The 23077-nt window shown below is 42.0% G+C and overlaps 3 protein-coding genes across 4 annotated transcripts; 2 read left to right on the top strand and 1 right to left on the bottom strand.

The window, feature by feature from the left end:
• Positions 1–505: 505 nt before the first annotated feature.
• Positions 506–4072, bottom strand: tmem186 (transmembrane protein 186). Of its 2 annotated transcripts, none has more exons than XM_049572017.1 (2): positions 3953–4072; positions 506–1538 (listed from the first exon to the last, which is right to left on the bottom strand). In XM_049572017.1, the coding sequence occupies exon 2, from the start codon at positions 1422–1424 to the stop codon at positions 873–875; it is 552 nt and encodes a 183-aa protein (XP_049427974.1). In that variant the 5' UTR covers positions 1425–1538; positions 3953–4072; the 3' UTR covers positions 506–872. The 2 variants fall into 2 exon arrangements, with proteins under 2 accessions (XP_049427974.1, XP_049427973.1); XM_049572016.1 differs by lacking the exon at positions 3953–4072 and adding an exon at positions 3316–3542.
• gde1 (glycerophosphodiester phosphodiesterase 1) lies at positions 3642–12469 on the top strand. Its single transcript, XM_049572015.1, has 6 exons — positions 3642–4196; positions 5189–5364; positions 8269–8374; positions 8928–9020; positions 9849–10060; positions 10234–12469. The coding sequence occupies exons 1-6, from the start codon at positions 3927–3929 to the stop codon at positions 10379–10381; spliced, it is 1005 nt and encodes a 334-aa protein (XP_049427972.1). The 5' UTR covers positions 3642–3926; the 3' UTR covers positions 10382–12469.
• A 3108-nt stretch (positions 12470–15577) lies between these two features.
• Positions 15578–23073, top strand: mcrip2 (MAPK regulated corepressor interacting protein 2). The gene is made up of 5 exons (XM_049571649.1): positions 15578–16146; positions 16302–16371; positions 18176–18309; positions 20019–20126; positions 22185–23073. Exons 1-5 carry the CDS (start codon positions 16092–16094, stop codon positions 22253–22255), a joined length of 438 nt encoding a protein of 145 aa, XP_049427606.1. The 5' UTR covers positions 15578–16091; the 3' UTR covers positions 22256–23073.
• Positions 23074–23077: the final 4 nt, after the last annotated feature.

Raw genomic sequence — 23077 nt, 5'->3', positions numbered from 1 at the left:
CAAACATCCACTCGGACTCAAGAATCAACTGATTAGAATTTGGTGACTGCTGATCAAAAGTCAAGGTCATTGTGACCTCATGACTTTTATGACTATGACCAAATTTGTGTGTAATAGGACAAAGTGGTGAAATTTTATATCCAAGAGGTCAACTTCACTGTGACATCATAATGTAATGCAAAAACTTACTTAACGTCATATCTCAGGAACAGAAGAGGAGACATTTGGTCAGATACTGAATCACAAATCTTGGGTGTCCACCTTAAAACTGTGTTGATTGTATAGATCGTCTGTGCTGCCAGGTTGAAGATGTGTGTGAAGCATCCATGTTTTCATGGACATGGATTTAAACTGTAACTTGTATCGGTCTTTAATTTAAGGTGCAACACAAATACGTCTGTTTGCCAGCCCACAATTGTAAATAATTTGCTCTTAATGATTTGCCTGATTAAATATGGATTACCCTGTAAAGAAAATGGACCAACTCACTTGTAATAAGATGACTTGAAATTTATTTTACTTGTTTTTTCTTTTTCACACATTTAGACATTGGTTACCAGACAAAAGTGATCTGAATTCTCTTAAAATATTACTGCACTGGTAAATCAGCATCTTGTTCCACCCTGAAGGCTACAGTCCTGCTGACGCCTGCAAATGTTCACAAAGCTTCACAAAATAATTAGCTTGTCATTCACTGTGGATACATCAGACCAATAACAGCTGACACATCTCAGTCACATATTATACCAGCAACAGTCTTCTACTGTATGAATACATCCTCCTCATTATGACAAGTTATATTTTGACCATAATAATAATTAGGAGATTTCCCTGTTGATCACAGTCTCAATCAATATATTTTGAACAAACTATCATTTTAAAGTTCCAAACACCTTCTCAAAACCATGTCTGTCCACCACGTGTCCAAAACGAGTGGAGAAATACATTGTCTGTGGACTGCTGTATCTCTTCAATTTCAATATCGTCTCATTTAAAGAGTCCCCTGTATCCCCGATGGTCATAACATCAGACACAGGCAGGTAAATATCATGACGCCTGCCCCAGAAGGTGAGGTGGGACACTTTGAGTGTGGTTTGGGATGGGTCCAGGTACATTATTCCCACAACCCTCCTGAGGAAGTGACTGGCAGTGTACAGCATGACACCAGCGAACAGCGCTATCCCTGTTGTGTAGCTGACAAGAAAGAAGGAGACATCTCCCTGTAGGTAGAAGAAATACACTGGGGGAAGGATGACCCCGGTGATTGCAGTTTGGAGCAGTTTGAGCCTGGACACGGCTCTGAGGATCTTAATATGCGGCAGCTTGTAAATCATGGTGTACTTCTCTGTGGACAAGTCCGAGTATCTGACCAGGGCTGTGATTCTGGGTATAAGGGCTCCATGGAAGCTCTGCTGGATGGGCATGTGACCTGGCGAATGTGGCTGCACACCATAAAGTGTTCGACCTGTGAGTAGACATGACCCTCTACTACAGGACAGGATGTGGGAGGTTAACCTGTGCAGCAGCACTGTCCTGATCTGTAGAAAAATAACAGATACATTTGAGACTTAACTAGAACCAAAACAACTTGTAGATTTTTTGAAACTTTTGATAATAGACTGTCATTTTCAATCTCTGGTTTCAGCATCAAGCATGAACATTTGCTGTTTTTTTTTAAGTCTTCCATCATAGCAAAGTGAAGACATCACCTTGGGTTCTGAGAAATTGTGACTGGCAATGTTTACTATTTTCTGACATTTTACAGACCTAATGATTATACCAGGAAATAATCAGCGGACTGGTTAACAATGAAAATAAAGAAAAAATAAATTATACAAAGTAATGCAATAGAAACTATTTTTATTGTCCACCATAGGTGGAAAATATGTCTTCTTAAGCTCACCATTATTTGACAACATTATAAAAAGCAGACAATTTACATGCTTGTCAGTCAGACAAGCATGTAAAGTCATTACAAAACCCTTAAACAAATTAGATCAAGTCATTGTCTGTCTGTGGTTTAAAACTCATCAGTCACTTTTGCCAAGGGATGGCGCCTCCCAGAGCTCAAGAGCTCAAACTGGCTCAAAAGAGGATGGGAGCTAACTGCCAAGATGCTCCTCGCTTTCCTCCTTGTCTGTCCTGTAAAGAGGTGGGTCAAGGGCTTTTGGGGCTTGCCAACTATTTTACTTGCCATAGTTGTAATCCTAGAGAGTTTATTGTTGGATGTAGAGTTAAAGTGACCATACCAGACAGGTAGGTGAAAAGTTAAAACACTTAGCCATAGTTTTGTACACTAATTCTAAAATCTGCTGAATAACACCAGGCCAGAGTTTTCTAAGAAGATACAGTCGCTGTCCACATCCCTTGAAAATAGACTCAGTATTTCCAGAGAAGCTCAAGTCTCTATTACTGTTAAATCCCCGTCTAGGGGAGTAGGAGTGCAACATAAAAGTGTGTAAGGCTGTTCCCTCCCCAGTCCCCAAATCAGACAGCTCACCACAGGAATTTCAGTACAAAGTGAAGGTATTTATTACTGTGAGAAATTAACTAAGGGCAAAAAATAATTCAGGGTGGATCAAGGCTAAAACAACAAACAAAACAACTATCTAAACAGTGAACATACTGACTACACCTATGTGACAAAAATTAACAAAAAAAAAACCATTCACTAAATCTGGCTCCCTAGGATGCATCAGACACATGACAAAAATCTAAAAAAAATGTCAGCCCACCCCTACAGCCTCAAAGTTAAGTTAAGAATAATCAAGGTAAACTAATGAAACAAATAGGTTATTAAATGCTCACAGTGTTTTTCCAAGCACTGATACAAACACTCTCTAAGATGGCCCACAGGAGGCACAATCAATCACTAAAGAAAAACCCAATCCTCAGACTTAAACACAAAGCAGGGCTATTTGGTTGGATTGTATAACAAGATACACCTGTCCCTGTTATTTTGGCCACCCTTTAAATAATAAGTTGCAATTTGTATGATTAAAGTTTTTAATTCATTCTCAAGGAGAAATCCTCTTTGCAGCCAAATGAATATAAATACGACCAAATTAATATGAGCTATAAAGCATGTGTACCTGTTTTGTTTTAATTATAAGTGAAGTAAACAGGCCCAACCATAAACACATAAGAAACTCTTCAGTAAACCAGAGCTGAACAAAGTAAAGGCACACAGCTCCTGACTGAGCTGTCAGAGCAGCAGTTCGCTTGTATGGCTAATAATTCAAGTGTCACATTTTTTTCTGGTCTCTTGCAAAACAGTGAAAGCAGTACAAGAGTTGTAGAGAGTTAGAGGCTCACCATTACCAGCGCCAGGATAATAAGAGGAGTGAAAACTTAAAAAAAGACGAGTCTTGTTTTCAGAAATATCAGACAAGCTAAAGTCAACAGAGCCGGAAGTTAACATGGAGCACACACTGTGACCCGGATGTACTCACATACCTCAGCCGTTTAGGTTTTGTTTGCTTTTGTGCCCCCTTGTGGTAAAGTTGTAAACTATCACTTAGATACATTTAATTTAAATTTTATTAAAATTCTACCTCAACCTAACCCGTATTTTTTACTGTAAATATATTTTGGTTTGCGGAAGCGACACGTATCTCGCGGCAGAGTTGTCATATCCGCCGCAGAGTGAACCATCACGTCAGTTGGTAACTTAGCAGTGTTCCTACTTCTCGTGTTAAATGTTGGACCAGTTGTAGGATTTCTCCCGTTTATCAGTGTTTTATTTATGTTTCTGACGAGATAATGTTATCTCTTAGCTAGACGGAGCATGACTTTATCTCGGATAGGGCGTTTGAAGAGAGTAAACCTAGCAGGACCGGTTAGCTAACAGGTTCCAGCAGCAGCCAGCTGACAGGCGCCGGTGCTTTAGCTTCATACTCAAATTTGAAACACAGAGGAGGACAACAATGCTGCAGCTGGGAGATGAAGTCACCCTGTACACGGTTGTCTTCGTGGCGGTCTTGCTGGGGACCCGGAGCCCGGTGTGGACAACCGTCCTCACCGCCTCTCTCTACATGTTTCTAGCCATGTTCCGGTTCCCCCAGGTGCCGACCAGCCGAGCCCGGCAGGTGCTGCACCCGGACAAGGGCTCTGTGGGCTCAGGCAAGGTGTCGGTGGTGGCTCACCGGGGCGGTGGGCACGACGCACCGGAGAACACGATAGTAGCTATCCGGGAGGTAAGAGCAGGGCTGGGAGCTGTTTTTTTTTATCAGTAGTGTATAACGTTAAAGGTCGTATTGCACAACCCACGGTTCCCTCGTCTTGGAGTCAATGTTTTTTTGGTTAGATGCCTTAAGCAAGGTCTGTGGTGAACACAAGTTTAAGAGACGTCCATGTTTTGTTCTGCGACATAAAATACGCTCGTAGTGAATTTTAAAGCTTTAAATTGTCTCAAACAAGACGGTTTGTATCAAGTGGCTAAATGAGACTACAAAAACGTCATCACGCCGAACAGGGCTTCACAGACTCGCTGTGGTGGTGACGATGAATTCATCCGACGGTGGTGTAGTTCGTTTATAGCCTGACGTTAGCGTTTTACTGCTGGTGATTGCATTTATGCTTCAAAAATCAGAAAAGTGGTGTTAATTTGTGAAGATTATCTTGCTGAACATTACGTGTAAGTATCATAAACTTTTTCTTCGCCACAGATCTTATGTTCTGCAATAATCCAAAAATCAATGGGAATAGCTCATCCCACTGCAGCAGTATATAGTCTGTAACACTTAAAAAACTTAAACATCACGTAGCCTCTATTGTCCGACCTACACAGTATTTCTAAGGCCTTTGAAATTGTCTTTTTTTTGGCAATGTGTGCTGAACAGGGTGATTTGACACCCTCAAGTGGACAACTACATCATGGAGACACTATTTAATTATGTCTTACATGTCTTTAACATTTCTTCATAGTTCTTGTTACTTACAGGCCAACACACACTAGTATAACATCTCTTCAGTAAGATAATATGTACATATCTATATATAGAAGCCCAGTGCATCTATATCGTTTTATATAAAGTGAAAGTCAGTGAGGTGAGGTTTCCGCTAGAGATCATACTGATCTGATTTCAGCTTTTCAAGTGAAAATTTTGGCAGATTTCTGCTCATGACCAGAAACAAATCTCCTGAAATACATGGCTTCCACCCCTCTTATTTCTCTGTCCTGCTATAGGCCAGTAAGAATGGGGCGACAGGCGTCGAGTTGGACCTGGAGTTCTCAGCAGATGGTGTCCCAATACTGATGCACGATGAGACTGTGGACCGGACCACCAACGGGTCGGGGCCACTCAGCCAAATGAGAATGTCTGAGTTGGTTAAACTGGACGCAGCTGCTAAACATCGACTCAGGTGAGAAAGAAGGATCTGGGAATGCACATACTTGTACAAGATGGTTTAAGGAGAGGCTGTATGAATTTCAAAATCCGTCTTTATAAAGCCACTGGTGGTGAGAGAAATGCCAGCTGATTTGCACAATATTTTGAGGAAAAAAAGATAAAAGGAAGGGACAATTGAGAAGCAGTCTTTTTGCTAAATGTCTCAAAGATACCAAACTTGTCAAAGCCTTGGAGATGTTGCAGCAGGTAAGACAAGTCATGCATGTTTTCTGGGCTAGATGGGGGTTTCAGATGTCGAATACTCTGGGCTACATTTTAGTGCTTTGTGACTTTTGTGTGGTTGCATTATTCCTGCAGGAGGTCGGAGCACTGTTTTTCCACTGATAGACTGGTTTTCTGTTTCAGATGTACTTTCTGCAGCACATCTTCCTGGTACAGAATATATTGTTCAGGTACAGCTATTGGTGCTGAGTTAATCATTTTACAGCTTACACATGGAGATGTTTGATAGTGATAATCTGTGTGTATTAACTTTTGCAAGAAAACACTAAAAGGAGAAGTTAAAAAATACATTGAACACTACAATCACCCCAGAAACAAGAGAGGCAAGTTGCTTTTAATACAGAGACATGCTGTTAGTAATACATGTGCGACAAATAACCCTCAGGTTTCTAAAAACGGCTTGCGTCAGAGCAAACAAAAGAAGAAAAGCAAATGCAAAACAGTCTCTCAAAGGTAAGAAGTTAGGATACAGTCTGTAAAGATGCAAATGCAAACAGCATGTTTGGGACTTTTCCACATCAAGATTGAAACTACAAAGTCTAACAGTGAGTGAAATGCCAACATCACAAGATATTTAACAACACTATCCATCTATCTATCTATCTATCTATCTATCTATCTAGTTAGACAGTAGTTAAGAGGGATTTTGTTACCCCAGTACACCAAGGTTCCACAGATAATAGCACCCAAGCAAGAAATATTATGACCAAGAAGGTACCAGAATAATAAATTACACATAACTATAAGCTTTATGAATGTCATAGAGACAACTTACCTGATGCCTCTTAGTTGTGTAAAAACATGAATGTATTAACTGTTTTGTGTTTTCATAATGTCAAGGTGTACTAGTACCTGGGACAATAATAACAGGAGCAGAGACTTCTTCTATCAGGCTAACTTCACACAATGTTCTGATTGCTCTGATTGGTTGTTTTTGTTTGTATGTGACTGATTCTTGCAAATGCCATTAGAAGCACTACTTTCTTTTCACAGATTATTTGTCTCATGTACTGCTGTGTGGATGTATTGACAGTTTCAGCAAACATGCCAAAAAGTTACTTTTTATAAACGTTACCAACTCCAGCTTTAAGTGTGACGTTTTGCACATAAACAGTGAATTTGTTTGAAAAGCATGATGCATGTGAGCCCACGATCACACTGAAACTTGGAGAAGAGGAGCATTTTCGGAAAATGCTCCTCTTCTCCAAAATATGGCAATATATTTACTCCACAATATCAGTTTGCACAAGTCTATTAATGTAAAATATTCTCAGGACCGTTTAAGGGATTCTCTGGTTATCAGGAGCTAAGAGTAACACCAAGGCTGTGCAGTCAGACAGTGAGACATCCAGGAATCCACTTTAATTCTGATTGATTGTGTAGCACATCAGGAAGTCTGTTACCAATCAATACTGCTGGTTTATCCAAACAGAAAAGTACCACAAATCAGCTAAATCCAACACAAAGGGAGCTACTGCTGCTAAAAAAGAATTAACACAAGGTAAAATTGTTCTAATCTAATATTACATCCTTCAAACAAAGGTACTTCAAACAAAGAACAAAGGAATTTACGTTTTATTTGGTCAAGCAATTGATGCCAGGAAGCTGCAGGCAGGGCACCTGAACTCAACCCACTATATATATAGTCTCATCAAGCCAGTCTCCCTCTCCTTCCTGCTCCTCCTCAGACCGACTCCTCCTCCAGGCCTCCTCTTCACAACAACTAATATATTATACATTTATCATTTAATGACACAGGAGCATGAAGTCTGTACAGATGTTTTACATGTCTGATTTGTATTATAATCACATAGGGGCACTTGCAGTTATTGTATTACCTGTCCTTACCTATGAAAAGATGTATCCTATCTAAATAGAGTGTCAGAAAAATGCTAAGAGCCTTTATACAGAGACTCATGGACAACATAATCACATGTATTTCCTCATAATCTAGGCAAGGAAAAGTTAGCTGTATCTCTGATCAAAGTCAAAGATATAGTTGGTAACTTTAATTAAAAAAAATAACCTTTTGTAATATTTTCTGAAACTGTCACTGTGTCCACACAGTAGTACATGAGACATCCTCTTTGTAGTGCCTCTAATGGCATTTGCTATAATGTACTGCTGCTGAAGGAAAACAACCAATCAGAGCCAAGGAGTCTCTAACGCAGCTGTCAATCATGTCAATCTATGCTTGTTACCTGCTGTCAAAGTGTCAAACTAAGCAGCGTTATTCTGTTACTGCATTGCTTATGTCTAGCTTCATTTTTTTTTTCAGACACAACTTTTAGTGTACTGTTTAGATGTAAAATGAGAGTTGGTCCAGCCGGTGGGTGGTGCTTGTACTGTTTTCAACATGGCAGCCAGGTCACAAACATTTTACAGCTAAACAGTACAGTAAAATATGATTGACATGATTGAAAGCTGTGTCAGAGTCTCCTTGGCTCTGATTGGTTGTTTTTGTTTGCATGCGGTGGATTCTTGCAAATGCCATGAGAAGCACTACATGACATGACTTGTTTTCCACAGATTATTTGTCTCATGTACTGCTGTGTGTAGACAGTGAATTTGTTTGAAAAGCATGATGCACGTGAACCTCAGATCGCACTGAAACATTTGTGTCCTTTGTCACCAGGGACAAGTTTGCTGGAGAGAAGATCCCAACTCTGGAGGAGGCGGTGGAGGAATGCATCAAACTGCAGCTCACCATCTACTTTGACGTCAAAGGTCACCCGGATGAGGTGCAGCAGACAAAACTAACAAATAAAACGAGCTTATTACGTGTATTCTGTCTGTCATGCTTGTTGACTTGATCGATTTGTACCTAGTCAACATTACATAATGAAGACAAACATGATGTTGTGATTATTATGGTCCAAAGCTGGCTTTTACTGTGCCCCAGTTACACAATGATCATAACAAACTGAGCCAGAGACAACAGTCAGCGTCACAAACAGATGCACTTCAATCATTTACTCGATGCCACGTAAGCATCAGTGTTTGTACCATTTAATGCTGTGTATTTAAAGGCTAAATCAAATATTGCATCAGTGTACTTTCCTCACTCAGCACTTTTTTAGGCAAATAATCAATGCAGAGTTGCAGTTGTTGTTTCAGAGAGTGGAATTCTTGAGTTCAGGGCCCACAGCAGGGCGTCTACACATACACAGCTGCTAGTTACCACCAAATAGTTGGACAGCAACACACACACACAATGACCTAAAGCCTCACACACACATAACTCTAAACAGTTGACTGTCCGACAATAACCATGTGTTTCTCTTTTGCTCTCAGGCAGCTGCAGCCCTTAAGGAACTGTATAAAAAGCACCCAGTCCTCTACAACAGCAGCATCGTCTGCTCCTTTGAGCCCAAAGTCATCTACAGGGTAAGAGGGCACTTTGAAGTCGGTTGGAAGTGAGTGTTCAGCCAGAAGTAAACTGTGCCTGATATGCAGTGTTTGACTGTCAAATTGCTGTGGAACAAAAGGAGACAGTCAATAATGAGACTGAAGGTTTTGATAAGATTGGGTAGAGAGCCTGCACACAATTATGCAAACACCACTTCAGGAAATAGTTTTGGCCAACTTCACTCCACGTTGCCTGCATAAAACACTTTATCAAGAGAATATTTCCACTGCAAAATGGGGAAGATGAACTTGCTCCTCAGGGTATGCTGTTATGAGTTTGCATGTTTACCATACCAGAGGTACAAGTTTACCTGACTTTTGATGTGCAATGTCAGTATGCATACTTTGTCAGTGGAAAACCACTAATAATCTCAGTACTCAGTGTTTAAATTCTGGCTGATGATCTCTGGTACTAGAGAGAATAATGCTGGGTAAACAAGCTGGGTTAATCTGACCTGCATGGATTATCTAACAGACAACAAATGTTTCTGCAAATACAGAAACGTAAAGTGCAGTTATTTGGTTCATCGGGCAGTTTGAGCCACAAACAGCCTGGTGTTAACAGTTTCTATTGTTAGAAACACACTCGGAAAAAAAGAGACAAAAAGGATTTGGAACAGAACAGGCTGGCTTTTTGTCTCGTTTTTTTTTTTTCTCCCGACTGTCTCATACTTAACATACTGGCACTGATTAAATAAACTAAAACATTTGCTCACATTCCTGTTGTGTGTTGCATTGCTGTCGTATCCATCATGTTGCTAACATTCACTGTTATTTCATCTCTGTCTCTGTTCCACCGTGGCCCAGATGAGGCAGAGCGACCCAGAGGTGGTCACAGCGTTGACTCATCGCCCATGGAGCCTGAGTCGGTTCGGAGATGGCGCCCCACGTTTCTCGTCACTATGGAAACACCATTGGATGACACTAATGGACGTGGTGTTGGACTGGGCGCATCATCACGTGCTGTGGAAGCTCTGTGGCATCTCAGCCTTCCTGGTACAGAAGAACTTTGTCTCACAGTGAGTTTCCTCATCTGAGATCATAAAGTTATATTCTCTCATCGTTACTGAAGGACACACAAGATGTATGCTTGACAATGTACAATTCCTGTTTTGAATGTTCACAAAGAACATTACTAATTATATATCTATGTAAATGTATGAATAACTGTGTGTCTGCGTGCTGTCTGCAGGGACTATGCTCAGTACTGGGCCCAGAGGGGGGTGGAAGTTGTCGCCTGGACAGTCAACACAAAAGTGGAGAAGGATTACTACGAGGAGCTGCTGCAAGTCAACTACATCACAGACAGCCTTGTGGAAGACTGTGAACCCCATTACTGAGAGACACATGAACCTAACACAGGATGTGTTCACACACTCATTAAAAACATGAAATCCATATGAAAGGACGATTTCACTGTCTACTCATCACTTACAATGTGGCATCAGGTAGGAGAACATATGCCACTCTTTTACTCCAGTGCACACTGTCTTACTGTGTGTATGTTTATTTGGCTGAATCCAAATGTCCGTACTTCACTGCACTTGCAGACTTGTGGACTTTAGGAGGAGGGCCGAGAGCTGTCCAAATCCACAAGTCCTCCAGTCAACAAGGGGCCTAAAGCGGACTTTCTGCAGACTTCCAGAGAGTCTGCTTGGGATACAGACTTCAGCAGACTTCAGTGATTTAATTGCCCACAATTCATTGCAATACAGACATGACACTGTAGTTTGTTTGTTTTTTCTCAATAGGCAACTAAAAACTTTTAAAACAATACTTGAATTGTGTAGGCCAGAAATAATATGCAACAACATCGTGATACAGAAATATATAGAACTACTGGGTAATCACATGCATTGTCGAAGCTTACTGTACAGGTTGTACAGTGAAAAGCCAAATACAAAGGCTAGAAAAATGGCCAAAAAACAACTCAAGAAGATTTTCTGATGTAACTAATAGGCCTACCCAATTTATTTAGTCATAGCCCAGTCCTTATTTACAACCATCTCTGTATTTGAATGTCTGCAGTCCTACACATCGGATTTATATCTGATTATCTGCAGGGACAGATGAGCAGACAGAATATGACCGCATTTACACTGATTGTAATCGTCACCCAATGTCTCCATGGCAGTGAGTCAAAACAGTCTCAAGGGCTGTCTATCAGCGGCTTGTGGTCTCTGCCCTTGCAGACTTTACATGATGACGGTGAACTCGTCACAGTACGTACGACTGAAGTCCGTGAGGGCTCAGCAGTCCACAAGTCCAGAGGGTGGGCATTTGGATTCAGACTTTGAAGCAATCAAACTGACTGGGACCGAGTGCCATACTTAATAACAAGAAGCATAACAGACATTTATAGATGTTTTGGCAATGAATGTCTATAATAGACCTTAATCAAATGTACTGTATTCACCAACTCAGGACTGCTAGTTTTTTGGGGGTTTTTTGGTAATCAGGTTTGTATCACTGTCTTTGAAGACTTACCGTGTCACACACTGTGTTTTTACTGTTTTATTGTAAAGGCCATTAATCTTAAGTAACCTATCAAGAAATGATTTTAGCTCTCATGAAAGACTAATACTTATTTAAACATAAACATTTCATATCTTTGACAAATGTGCAACAGAAATGTAGAATTGAATAAGATTGCTATACTCGCTTCTATGTTCTGCTAACATAATTTTCTCATTTCTCATTTTTGTTTTCAATGTCTGCACCAAGTACAGTTTACAGCAGGTCTATATTACACTGTACATACATACACAATATAATATCACTATTATACATGTTAAAAGTACCATTATTTTAAAGAAATGATGTGATATTTTGTTTGAGAAATAACATTTGGGTTCACAGTAGCACACTCTTTCACACACACAATTCTGACCTCACTGTATCTGTATCTGTCAAATCTCAAGAACAATTTAGAAGCGCAGTACTGTACGTGGAAACAAAGCAGGACAGTGCAGAAGAAAAATGCAGAGGTGTAATACACAAGACATGACACAGTAAATATATTGTATGGAATAGGACATGTGCGGAACAGCAGACGTACAGGTATAACTACTAACACTAAAGATGTCTCTGTTGCATTTAGGTGTGTAGGTATGTTATGCCAGTGAGGGCCCTTGAACTGGAGAACCTAAATGGGATGCAGACATTATTAATGTTAGTTATATCTGAGTGTGGCAAGTTAAATCACAACTAGAAATGTTTTCAGACTCAACAGTGCTCTGAAAAAGGTACATAAGAAAGCTTCTGTTTATAAGGTCTTTGGCCCAGATATCAACCTCATTTGCATCTGATGTATGCTTTATTTAATCTACAATTTATAATGAATTGAAAGTAATTTTAAATGAAAACTTGAACAACTTATTTCACTGTTCATTGTAAGAATGGGATAAATAAATCGTGACTTGATTTCATATGATTGTCATTTTTGTGGTGATGCAGAGTGGAATTATGTTTAAAATGCTGGACATCTCATTTTTAAGTGAAAATGTTGTTTGTTGTTGGATGTTTTCTCGCACCTCAGGACAGCTGAGACCTGGGGACACCAAACAGGCCCCTAAAGATAAGTTGTTTCAGCTGACGTTCTGCAGCTAGGCCCTTTGTAGGGCTAAAATAGAAGTAATTGCATCAGGGGCGCTCATGTCGTTTTGAATGATACTTGCGATGCCAATGTTTCCAGCCATAAAGTGCTAATACATTTTCTTGAGAAGTCCAGGATCAGCCTGACAGCTGATAAAGACAGTATTCTCTACAATACTAAGTGACCATAGTTTGGCCTCTGCTGTTGGTGCTAATCCTGTGTAGCATAGACTGTTGATGATTAGCCTTTTGGCCTGCAGTCTCAGGTGATTGACCCAGATAGTGCAGATGAATGGGGTGGAGGGGTGGGGGTGTGTGTGGGAGATGTAGTGTTAGATATCAACCTGGATAAGCCTGTCTGAGCTGCTTCTTGCCCCGGCTGATCTTCAGTTGCTAAACTCAGTCTGTCGGCTCACACTGTGTGGAGTCTCTCAGGTGAATTTCACCTGAACAAAGATTACCTGCGATAAGATCTCAGATAGATGTAATACAGTCTATGTGAGAGCTCACAGGAAAGCTACATACACCCTTGTGTGAATGCTACAGTGGATAGCCTCCACTGGAGATAAAAGAGAAGTGGGAGGAAAGATATTATAAGCCTCTGTGTGACACCATGCATGCTGCCAGGTCTCAGGAGTATAGTGGTGCAGTTTGGTCAGACTGCCTAAGTTATTATTACCTGAACAATTACAATGTGATAAAATCTACAAGCTGCAGAAAGAGGCCAGTTTAATTTCACTTTTCTTCATTACAGTCTACACGTTGATCTATCTGCGCGTTTGGTTTAATAGGTGAAAGGTGATCGCTCCTGCACGAGGGGCGTGCGGTGACGTCACGGAAGGGGGTGTCCCCGCTCCGTCAAGCAGTCCGACCGGAGGTAAACAGAAACAACGAGAGCGGAAATAAAGAAACTCTAACTTCAAAGTAAAAGCCACAAAAATTGGAGATTGTGTCATAATTCTCAACTCAACTCAAACTGATTCATAAAGCACCTTTTAAAACAACTAATGTTGACCAAAGTGCTGTATAAAAGGAATTAAATGCCTAAAAAAAGCATGAGAGGCAAAATAACTGTCAGGTACACAGCTCTCACATTTAGAAATAACACACACAGGCACGCATCAGGGAAAGCCACATCAAACTCAGCTGAAACGCTTATGAATAAAAGAAGGTTTTGAGCCTGGACTAATAAGAGTCAGTGGAGGGGCCGATCTGATTGGGAGGATGCTGTTCCACAGTTTGGGGGCAGACACAGCAAAGGTACAATTACCCCTGAGCTAAAGTCTGGAGCTGGGACAGCCAGGAGCCCCAGGTCAGCTGACCTGAGGGACCTGGGTGTAGAATGGTAGAAGGTCTGAGATGTAAGATGGGGCCAGACCATTAAGGGCTTTGTAAACAAACAAGAGGACCTTAAAGTCAATTCTGAACTCTACAGGCAGCCAGTGGAGAGAGGCTAAAACAGGTGTGATATGGTCTACCTGTGAAGAGTCTGGCAGCAGCATTCTGAACCGGCTGGAGGCCGGACAGAGAGGACTGACTGATACCAGTGTACAGAGAGTTACAGTAGTCTAAACAGGAGGAGATAAGAGCGTGAGTGACTGTCTCCAGGTCTTTGAGGGAGAGAAATGGCTTGATTTTGGAAATGGTGTGAATTTTGCTTGCGATCATCAGTGAAATTATGATGTTTCAGAAACCATGACCAGAGTCATCCAGTCCTTATAACCAAAGTAAGAACTATGTCTATGTACTTAGCACAAAGTCAAACACGTTTTCAGTGGGTGTCTGTTTCCATCAGAGTTGTCCCTTGTCACTGACTCTGTGATACTTAAGAATAAAGTCTCAAGGCACAGCCTTGGGGGAGGAGAACATGTGGTTTTGGGACCTCAGTGTTGTGCCTCTGCTCATTGCAGTTACACCTCCAAAACACTAGTCGGCAGCAGAGGTTTCTGTAAAGTGCTGTAAATATGGCTTAATAGAGACAATTTCAAACAAAAGTACACAAATCAGCTTCACTATAGCTCACAACATTCACAGACAAAACACTTGTCTTTATCTGGACACATTTCCCCCACAAATACAACATGCTAATGTTTTTAGCACAAGCCTATGGCCTTTTACATTGTAGAAATTAGCTTAGCGGCTAGGGGACTTCTCTCTACTCATATGAAGCCAGAGACAACAGCAACATTAAAAAAAAGGTAACATCACAAAATGTGGCTCTATTTCAACTCACAAGGTTCACCGACAAAACAACTGTCTCATACTAAACACGTTTCAAAACAAATGTAACATGCTAACATTGTTAGCACAAGCCTATGGCATTTTACATTGTAAAAATTAGCCTTGAGACGAGCAGAGATTTCCTCTGCTCATATAAAGCCAGGATAAATCCTGAAGAATAAATCCCAGAAGGATAAATCATACACAAGACTCAAAATGCTATTTTTGTGGACGCTTTATTGTTTGTTTGTTTTTCAATTTATTGTTTCTTATCTGTGAAAAATCAAGTAAATAAAAGCTTGTTATCAGAAGGTCTACATCGCCGCAATGTTGAGTTAAATTTCTGGGGAGGTGCATGTCAGGCTACAGCATAGGCTCTATGTCGACGCAGTGCCATACGCCATAGGTACAGCTGATTTAACCAGAAGTATAAATGCCGCATTAGCACAAGTTCTGCAACCTCACCACTAGATGTCACTAATTCCTACACACTGCACCTTTAATACTGAACATTAGAAGTTGTCGAAAGACTGGACTTATTAAATAAACTAGTTATGTTTTAAGTGATGCTTGGAGATGTGGTGTTGCTTTTGTGATAAAAATCCTATTGTCAAATTGGCTTCAACAGAGGGTTTATGTAAATTGGGTTTTATTTTGAAAATTCCGACCGGAAGTCGTACTTGTCATTCAGGCTGGCTTGACGCTGGCCAAGCGTTGTAGCTTTCCGTCCTGATGAAAATATCAAAGTGTGCAGTGTCCTTGTATTCTGTCACAGAGCGGAGGTATAGCAGCCAGTGGCGAAGCGTCAGCGGAGCAGAGAGGGCAGACTGTCCGGCCTGGAGTGTCACTGTCCTCGGCCGTCAGGAACCATAAGGTCCCCCCTCTGACTGACTGATCCCCGGCTTGTGGAGCCGCTTTCTCCTTGGATGACCTACACGCAACCTCTCGCAGGAGCAGCGGACGTCGGTTCATTACAGCTGAACACCTGCTGGTCAGGAGGTGCAGCGGGGTGCGTATTAATACACAGCGGGCAACAAGTCAGACGGCTGCGTTGCAGGCTTCAGGCCGACTGTGGAGCAGCTGACCTGGGGAGCAAAACACGGCACGCTGCCAAATTCTGTCCCCCATCGTGGCTGCGTCAGGAGGAGCGGACAGAGGACTGGAAGTTACACAGCTGACAATCAATGCGTACACCTGATCATTTGAGCACGCAGACAGGAATATCTTGGCGTTCACATGATGTACACAATCACCAGAGGTCCCAGCAAACTTGTTACACAACGGAGGACAGGTTGGTGAATGGATCTGTTATCTAAAGCATGATGCAATGTCACATCAGATTGTCTCTGTAGCATGAAGGAGAAGTTTTGGGTCATTGCAACAGTGAAACAGCTCACTGTGTCATGTAGAGCAGGGAAACAATTTAACCCGGATTTTGTCTTAAAGGTCCCACACAACAGATCGAGAGCAAATTCAGCGACTTGAAGCTAAAGCCGACGTCTTGGCTCTCAACAAAGTAAGTAGCTCCTCTTAGTTTTGTCTTGGTGTCTTTATTGTAAGATCATGTACGACTTCTGGTAGCGACTTAGGCCCTAAAATACTCTGTCAGCACGTGCGCTGTGAGTGCGATCATGTAACACATCGGTAACTTGGGTAACTACTCTGCATCCATTATCGGACACTAAACTTTCCCCAGCAGTGTCTCAGCCCCGCACCGGCGATACCGTCTGTTACCGCGTGACCTTGCGCGAGATGACCGATCTTCTACCTGTCACCGTGAGTCCACGGTCTGTACAGCCGGTTTATCACCTTGGGTCCCACGTGCCCTCTCGTGGCTTTATAAACAAGAACTGCTGGTTTCGTGCCCCCTTCAGGTGCTGCTCGGAAATATCAAGGTAGCTTAAAGATACGTAACTTGCCATAAGGGGAGACCAGGGATGGTTGTAACATTTTTGACACTTGTGTCTGTGTCTTGGGACTCTTTTAAGCCAGTGTGTTCAGAATGTGATACAGACTAGTTATGTGTGTCTGCCATTAAATGGACTAGCTCTTATCTCTGTAGCACAAACAGACAATGCAGGTTTAGTGTCAAACACAAGGAGTGAAATGATATATTTCACCACATAGTACGGGTAAATTGCAACACAATTGTAACATGAATAATAATGAATAATCATGAAATAAGAATTATGACAAAAGCTTAAGACATTAAAGCGTTTTATTCAACACTTAAATTACTTTCCCTTATAAATTTGGCCTTGTCTGTCATAGGGTGCTAATCCTCACGAGTCAGTCCTTTCCAGATGTTCAGCCTGTCCCTGTGAATTCTGTGCGACCCATCCTCTCACCCCAACATTGTCATATTTTTATATTTAAAACGGGTACAATCTAATGTCATTGTAGAGTTGTGTGCAGTGTATTGGTTCGCTCAGCCCACCTCTCACTGTTAATCATGAGACTACTGCAGCGGGCCTGGGACACAAAGACACCCAGTGACGCGGCTAAGTGTTAGCATCACACAGCTAACGCTACTCCATGTAGCAACAGAGTCGTTTTGGTGTACGGTGTAAGAATAACAGCTTGGTGTTGGATGGTAACTGCTACCGCAACACTTCTGTCCATGCACTAAAATATGTTTTGTAATATGATGAATATGTATACTAGGCAGAGAGAGCAGCTCACGGAGACGGTCCACTGTGGTGCTGATCAGCTGTTGTAACCTTACAGGGTGAAACCTATTGTAGGAGAAGTAAATGCAGCTTGTGATTTATGCTTCAACAGAAAGCCTCAGTTGACCAGAATGCATTGCAACTGCAACTTGTGTTGCATTTTAAGTAAAGATGCAAGTCTTTCCTTCTCTCCACTGTTACAAACCCGTGTGATCTTACAGTTGCATGTTGGAGATGTTTATTGACATTGTGGGGTAAACAAAGTAACATTTGTTCATGTAAGCAGAAATAAACAAAGCCAAAACGCAGTTATGTCTTTCTGTATGCAAATCAGTTTCTCTGATCTCCCCGGTTTGAAGCTCTGAAGAGCGGCATTGTTTGTTTTGTCAAATTACTATGAATGAACCGTCATGCTCAGTTCCTTGTAAAGCTAAATACATAACCTGAGGCTAGCAGCATCACCACATGGTGTCAACACTAAGCACATTTAAACACCTGTCGGCCAACCATGAAGTGTGAAATTATCCGCCAGCCAGCATCATTTCTTTCCATCACAGCTGAGCTGAACTCTTGTGGCGTTTTTGTGATGCAGGCCATCCCCAATCCCCAAGCTGATGTCCTTTTTAATATCCCTCTGTCTGATCTCCGCAGCTCTCCGCCCCCAAAGATCGTGTTCAATCGTCTGAACGGGAAGCGCTACCACGGTGCAGCCACACAGAAAACCGCCAGCCCGGCAGAGGGATTCACTCCTGCACATGAAGAGAACGTCAGATTTGTGTATGAAGGTGAGGGTCACAGGATCAGCAGATGAGTGGATGTGGGTCACAGTCTTAAGGTCAGACCTCCAGGGCCAATCCTGAAGCTGGTAGAGATCGGAGGTCTTTCTCTCAAGCTTACAAGGTCAGAGGTTGAGAGATTTGACTCTTGGACATGGTGGTGGGCAGATAATCGTTTGCTTTCTGTCTTTTTATCTCAGTTCTATATAACAACTTCCTGACTGAGCAGCTATGGTACAGCAAGGGAACACTGGTTGATGTCTTTGGGTTAAAAACAGCAAAAATAAGGGTGCCTGACAGTGTGCCTCTTCAGTTAGAGCTAGCTGATCAACAGGACATTATTCAGCAGCTATTTCTGCCAATGTCAAATATCTGCTGGTTCCAGCTGTTGGAAATGAAGGGAAATAAATTGACTGAGTCATAACTTACTTTTTAAAGGACATAGTTTTTAACCTTTGGACTTGGAGGAATGTATTGAGTATTTTCAAGTCAAAAGGCTTGAATCCAAGTGAAGTCACAAGTCACTGGGGTTTAAGTCTTAGTTGAGTTGCAGGCCTACTTTGATATTATCAAGTCGAGTCTCAAGTCGTCAGATTGTCACTCAAATCTGACCCAAGTCCATACCTCTGCTTTACACTGAGCTACGCCAAATCTTGAGTAGTTACATTCTTATCCTCACATTATCTACTGACTATTAATTTTCTTTAGACCACTTGTTAGAGAATCATTAATTATCAGTTACTGGTTTGTGTCTCACTAATTCCTTGGTAATTACTCAGAAGTCTAAAGTCTTACAGTAAAAAACACCATTGCATGCACATTTTGATACACCGTAAACATGTTGTGTGTACAGTCACACATTAACTCAACACTGTCTCAGTTCCTCAGCAGTTACAAATGAGCCTAAATATACAAACAAACCAACAGCAGCTTCACGCAGGAAATGAATGTGGCACGAGCGTGACTCAGAGAAGTTAAAGTCATTAAAACCCAACAGTGATTAAAAATCCCGGCCCTGCGCCACTCTCCCTGTCTTGAAGTTTACCCAGCATGCTCCACTTGCTGGCCAATACTTCATGCCTTGGTGGAAATGAATGACTTGCAGAGCTGAATCGGCATGAACCAGTTATCTGTGTTGCTCTTGGACTGCCGCCGGCGCAGACCGCTCTGTGGTGTCCTTTTGTGACCTCCGGCGCAGTCTGTCGACTTGTTTTAAGATAGAAAACCTGATGCCTCTCACTCGAGCTGAACATGTTCACCGTGACGACAAATGTCACCTCCGAACATACAGCTGGTTTATTCGTTCTTTGACATCAACACGTTAGTTTAAGTTGGACTGCTCCACCTGTGAGCAAACAATGTGCTGCAGACAGTTTGTGTGCAAGGCGAGATGAGGACTCTTCAACTGCAACAAAACCATGAGGCTTATCAGGGGGTGAAGCTGGGAGACCTTCATCCACAGCAAATAAAACACACACTGCAGACCAAATTAGCCTTCACACAACTATTTACATTATCCTGAAAGGGGTCAGTGCTGTGCAGATGTTGCCTCCTCTGATCCAGTGTCAGGGCTAAGTTCAGAAATGTAGAAAGAAAAGTTAATTAGTTATATTTTTTACTTCCTATTAAAAAGCCTATATGCAGGGAGCAGCCAGATTTCCGTTGACCAAGTTAGCATCTCAGTTAATTCAGCATATATTCTATGTGTTTGCTTGCAGCATGGCAGGAGGTGGAGAGGAAGCTGGGGGACAGGGACAATGGGGAGTCATCTGACAGCCAGGCGCCCATTCAGTACACTGAGAAGACTCCCGGTGCTGCGATGAAGAGTAAGTACCTGCATCTCCCCCTCCACCTTAACACAGGGTGTCATTTTGATTAGCACAATACTACAACAAAGTGAATCCACTCTCGTTAAATCTCACTACTCACAGTTTTACGGCATCCCAAAACAGATAACCTTCTTCCTACTTTATAACCCTCTGAACTTTGAACCAGTCATCCTGCCGTGTTTTTATTATCCCCGGTTAGTTAAACACCAGAGGAAAGGTGAACGGCTCCTCTCATGTCTCCGCACTTATCACATGAGGTGTTTTTTTTTTGGCTCAGCTTTATCTGTAGCCAGAGGTTAACTGTTGTAATAATCTGCTTTAATTTTTAACTCTTTGTCGGCGTATGAGAACCTGGCTGTTCCAGATAAACCAGCCCAGACCGCTGATTGTAGCAGCGTGTCTTGTCTCGCCTCGCACACACCCGTCTGCTCCGGTTCCTTCCCTGGCACACTGCCCTCAGAGGTTGTAACAGATTCACTTAAGAGTAAAAGGGACATTTCTTGTATTTTACTGTGGATTTGAGGCACTTGTATTCTTTAGCCACACTAGCACCGTGGTTCTGTGGATGGCTTTGTCAGCTGGTGGGTTGGATCAAGACTGGAATATCTCAGTAACTTTTACATAGATGGCGGCAAAAGTTCGTACAGACATTCATGATCCCCAGAGGATGAAGTCTACCTTTAGTGCCACCATGAGGTTGAAAAGTGTGGTTGTGGTTTTGGGTGAAATGTCTCAATGACTAGTGGATGGATTGCCATTAAATGTATTCATGTTGTCCTCAGACTGAACTCCAAGAACTTGTTTAACCCTCTGACTCTTCATTTATCATCGGGTCAACACCGGTTTATGATTAAATACCTGCTAACTAATGACATCCCCATCCGCTTCAGCTGTACTTTGTGCTTTAGCATATGTCAGCATGCTAACACACTAAACTCAATTGGTAAACATTATACCTGCTAAACATCATGTTAGCATGCTGATGTTAGCATTTAGCTCAAAGCACCACTATGCTCTAGTACAGCCTCACAGAGCTGCTAGCATGAGTGTAGACTCTTGTTTAAAATGATCAGCCACAACATTAAAACCACTGACAGGTGAAGAAAACAACATTAATCCTCTTGTTACTGTTATCTGCTGAGAAACTTTTGGTCCTGGCATTCATGTGGATGCCACTTGACATGCTCCAAACGCAAGTGCCTTCCTCTTATGGCAACGGTACAATCTCCGATGGCAGTAGCCCCCCAAGCAGGACAATGTGCCATGCCACACCACAAAGACTGCTCGGGAATGGCCTGAAGAACGTGACAAAAAGCTCAAGGCATCGCCGCTCAAGCATCCCTGGTACGTGCCGGTACCCCAAAGACAAGTCTGATCCAGTGGGGCCACCTATGATCGGACTTGGCTCTGACCTGTGAGACCATGAACATGGGAGGTCTGGGGTGTGTCCCATGGAGTCTGGTACCTAACCGATGGTGGCTGATCCTTGGAGTCCTGTGGGCTGAGAGATAGGCTACCTGCACATCTTCATGTATGCTCGAATTGGGATCAAGGAAATTTGGAGGCCAGGTCCATGCCTTGAGCTCTTTGTCACGCTCTTCAAGCCATTCCTGAGCTGTTTTTGCGATGTAGCATGGCGTACTGTCCTGCTGGGGGGTCACTGCCACTGAGGAGCTACTGTCATGAGCGGGTGGTGTGTGTCAATGAATGAGAAGACTCAAGGGCCCCTAGCAGAACATTGCAATGTACTTCACCTGTCAGTGGTTTTAATGTTTAGGCTGATGGGTGTATAAACATCTAATCTTTTGGGACAAGATGAGCAACAACCCCTAATAAAAACAACAGTAACAGCTGTAATAAGTAACTCAATCAGTAACTGAGTATAGTAATGCACTTCCATACTTGGCTGACATTTTGTCACCTCTTGTTGTCCTAAAATGAATTTGACTTTAGTATCCATGTGACAAAGTCAATAATTAATGAACAAGATGAATCAATCATAGAACATGATCATGCTTTAATTCTTCATCCCCTCTGTTGTCTCTTCCTGTGCAGACTTTGTGCCCATAGATCTGGAGGAGTGGTGGGCCCAGCGCTTCCTTGCCAACATTGCCAACCTGTCATGACTGGGTGAGGCTTTGAGCCAAGACAGGAAGCACCGCGCTGATGCTCCACAGTGAGGGCGTCGTAAGGGTGAAGAGGAGGCGAAGCGAGTCTCCGAGACTTGCGGTGCGAAAAGGTCGCGTGTAATTTGGAATCTGATTCGATGCCCTGCGCTTCACGCTGCTGTAGAGAGAGAAGAAACACTGGGTGCACAACACAAACCCTCTGACAGCGCTGACGTGATTGTGCTGCTACAAAGGACCCGCCTCTACTTGAATGACGTATCGGATAGAAGTTGTGAGAACCCTGCCTCCTTTCTCAAGTGTTCTCGGCTGTATGTACATCTTGGCTGATCTTTGGATATAAATCTGTTGAAAAGCAAAAAAAGTAAAATGTTTTTCAAAAATTTCTTGTCTGATGGAATTTGTAATTAGGAAATATTTTAGTGAATTTTTTGTCCCTATGAGGCACATTTATGATCATGATAATACCTGGCTGGGTTGTAAGATTATTTTTATACCATCACATACATAAATTGTGTGAAATTTACAGAGCAAGACGAGAGTGAATCAAAGCTAAGGAACCGTTTGCGACAGTGAACCATAGTAACATTTACCATTTTTTAATTTTCACATTTTCACACTGGGTTCATAATACAACATTTCAAACAAACTTAAATTATAAAACTTTTCCTGAGGAAATATTTGTATTTTTACATAGTTTTAAACAAACTGGTAAAAGTCCTTCTGGTACCAGCTATCCAAGAACAACTGTTCTCATGGCTTCTTCTGCTTCAAGTTATTGTCACACAAAAGCACTTAATAAAACCTGCCGCCTCTCAGTTT

Source organism: Epinephelus fuscoguttatus, linkage group LG3 (genome assembly GCF_011397635.1).
Source record: "Epinephelus fuscoguttatus linkage group LG3, E.fuscoguttatus.final_Chr_v1".
Lineage (NCBI taxonomy): Eukaryota > Metazoa > Chordata > Actinopteri > Perciformes > Serranidae > Epinephelus > Epinephelus fuscoguttatus.
The sequence above is the reverse complement of the archived record's forward strand: the minus strand, read 5'-3'. Positions and strand labels throughout refer to the sequence as shown.

Bases quoted from the DNA above. Each gene is read 5' to 3' on its own strand.
- gde1 (XM_049572015.1), top strand. From the start codon at position 3,927: ATGCTGCAGCTGGGAGATGAAGTCACCCTGTACACGGTTGTCTTCGTG. The intron at 4,197-5,188 runs GTAAGAGCAGGG...GTCCTGCTATAG, and splicing joins CGATAGTAGCTATCCGGGAG to GCCAGTAAGAATGGGGCGAC. The intron at 8,375-8,927 runs GTGCAGCAGACA...TTTTGCTCTCAG, and splicing joins TCAAAGGTCACCCGGATGAG to GCAGCTGCAGCCCTTAAGGA.
- mcrip2 (XM_049571649.1), top strand. From the start codon at position 16,092: ATGATGTACACAATCACCAGAGGTCCCAGCAAACTTGTTACACAACGG. The intron at 16,147-16,301 runs GTTGGTGAATGG...TTTGTCTTAAAG, and splicing joins TGTTACACAACGGAGGACAG to GTCCCACACAACAGATCGAG. The intron at 16,372-18,175 runs GTAAGTAGCTCC...TGATCTCCGCAG, and splicing joins ACGTCTTGGCTCTCAACAAA to CTCTCCGCCCCCAAAGATCG.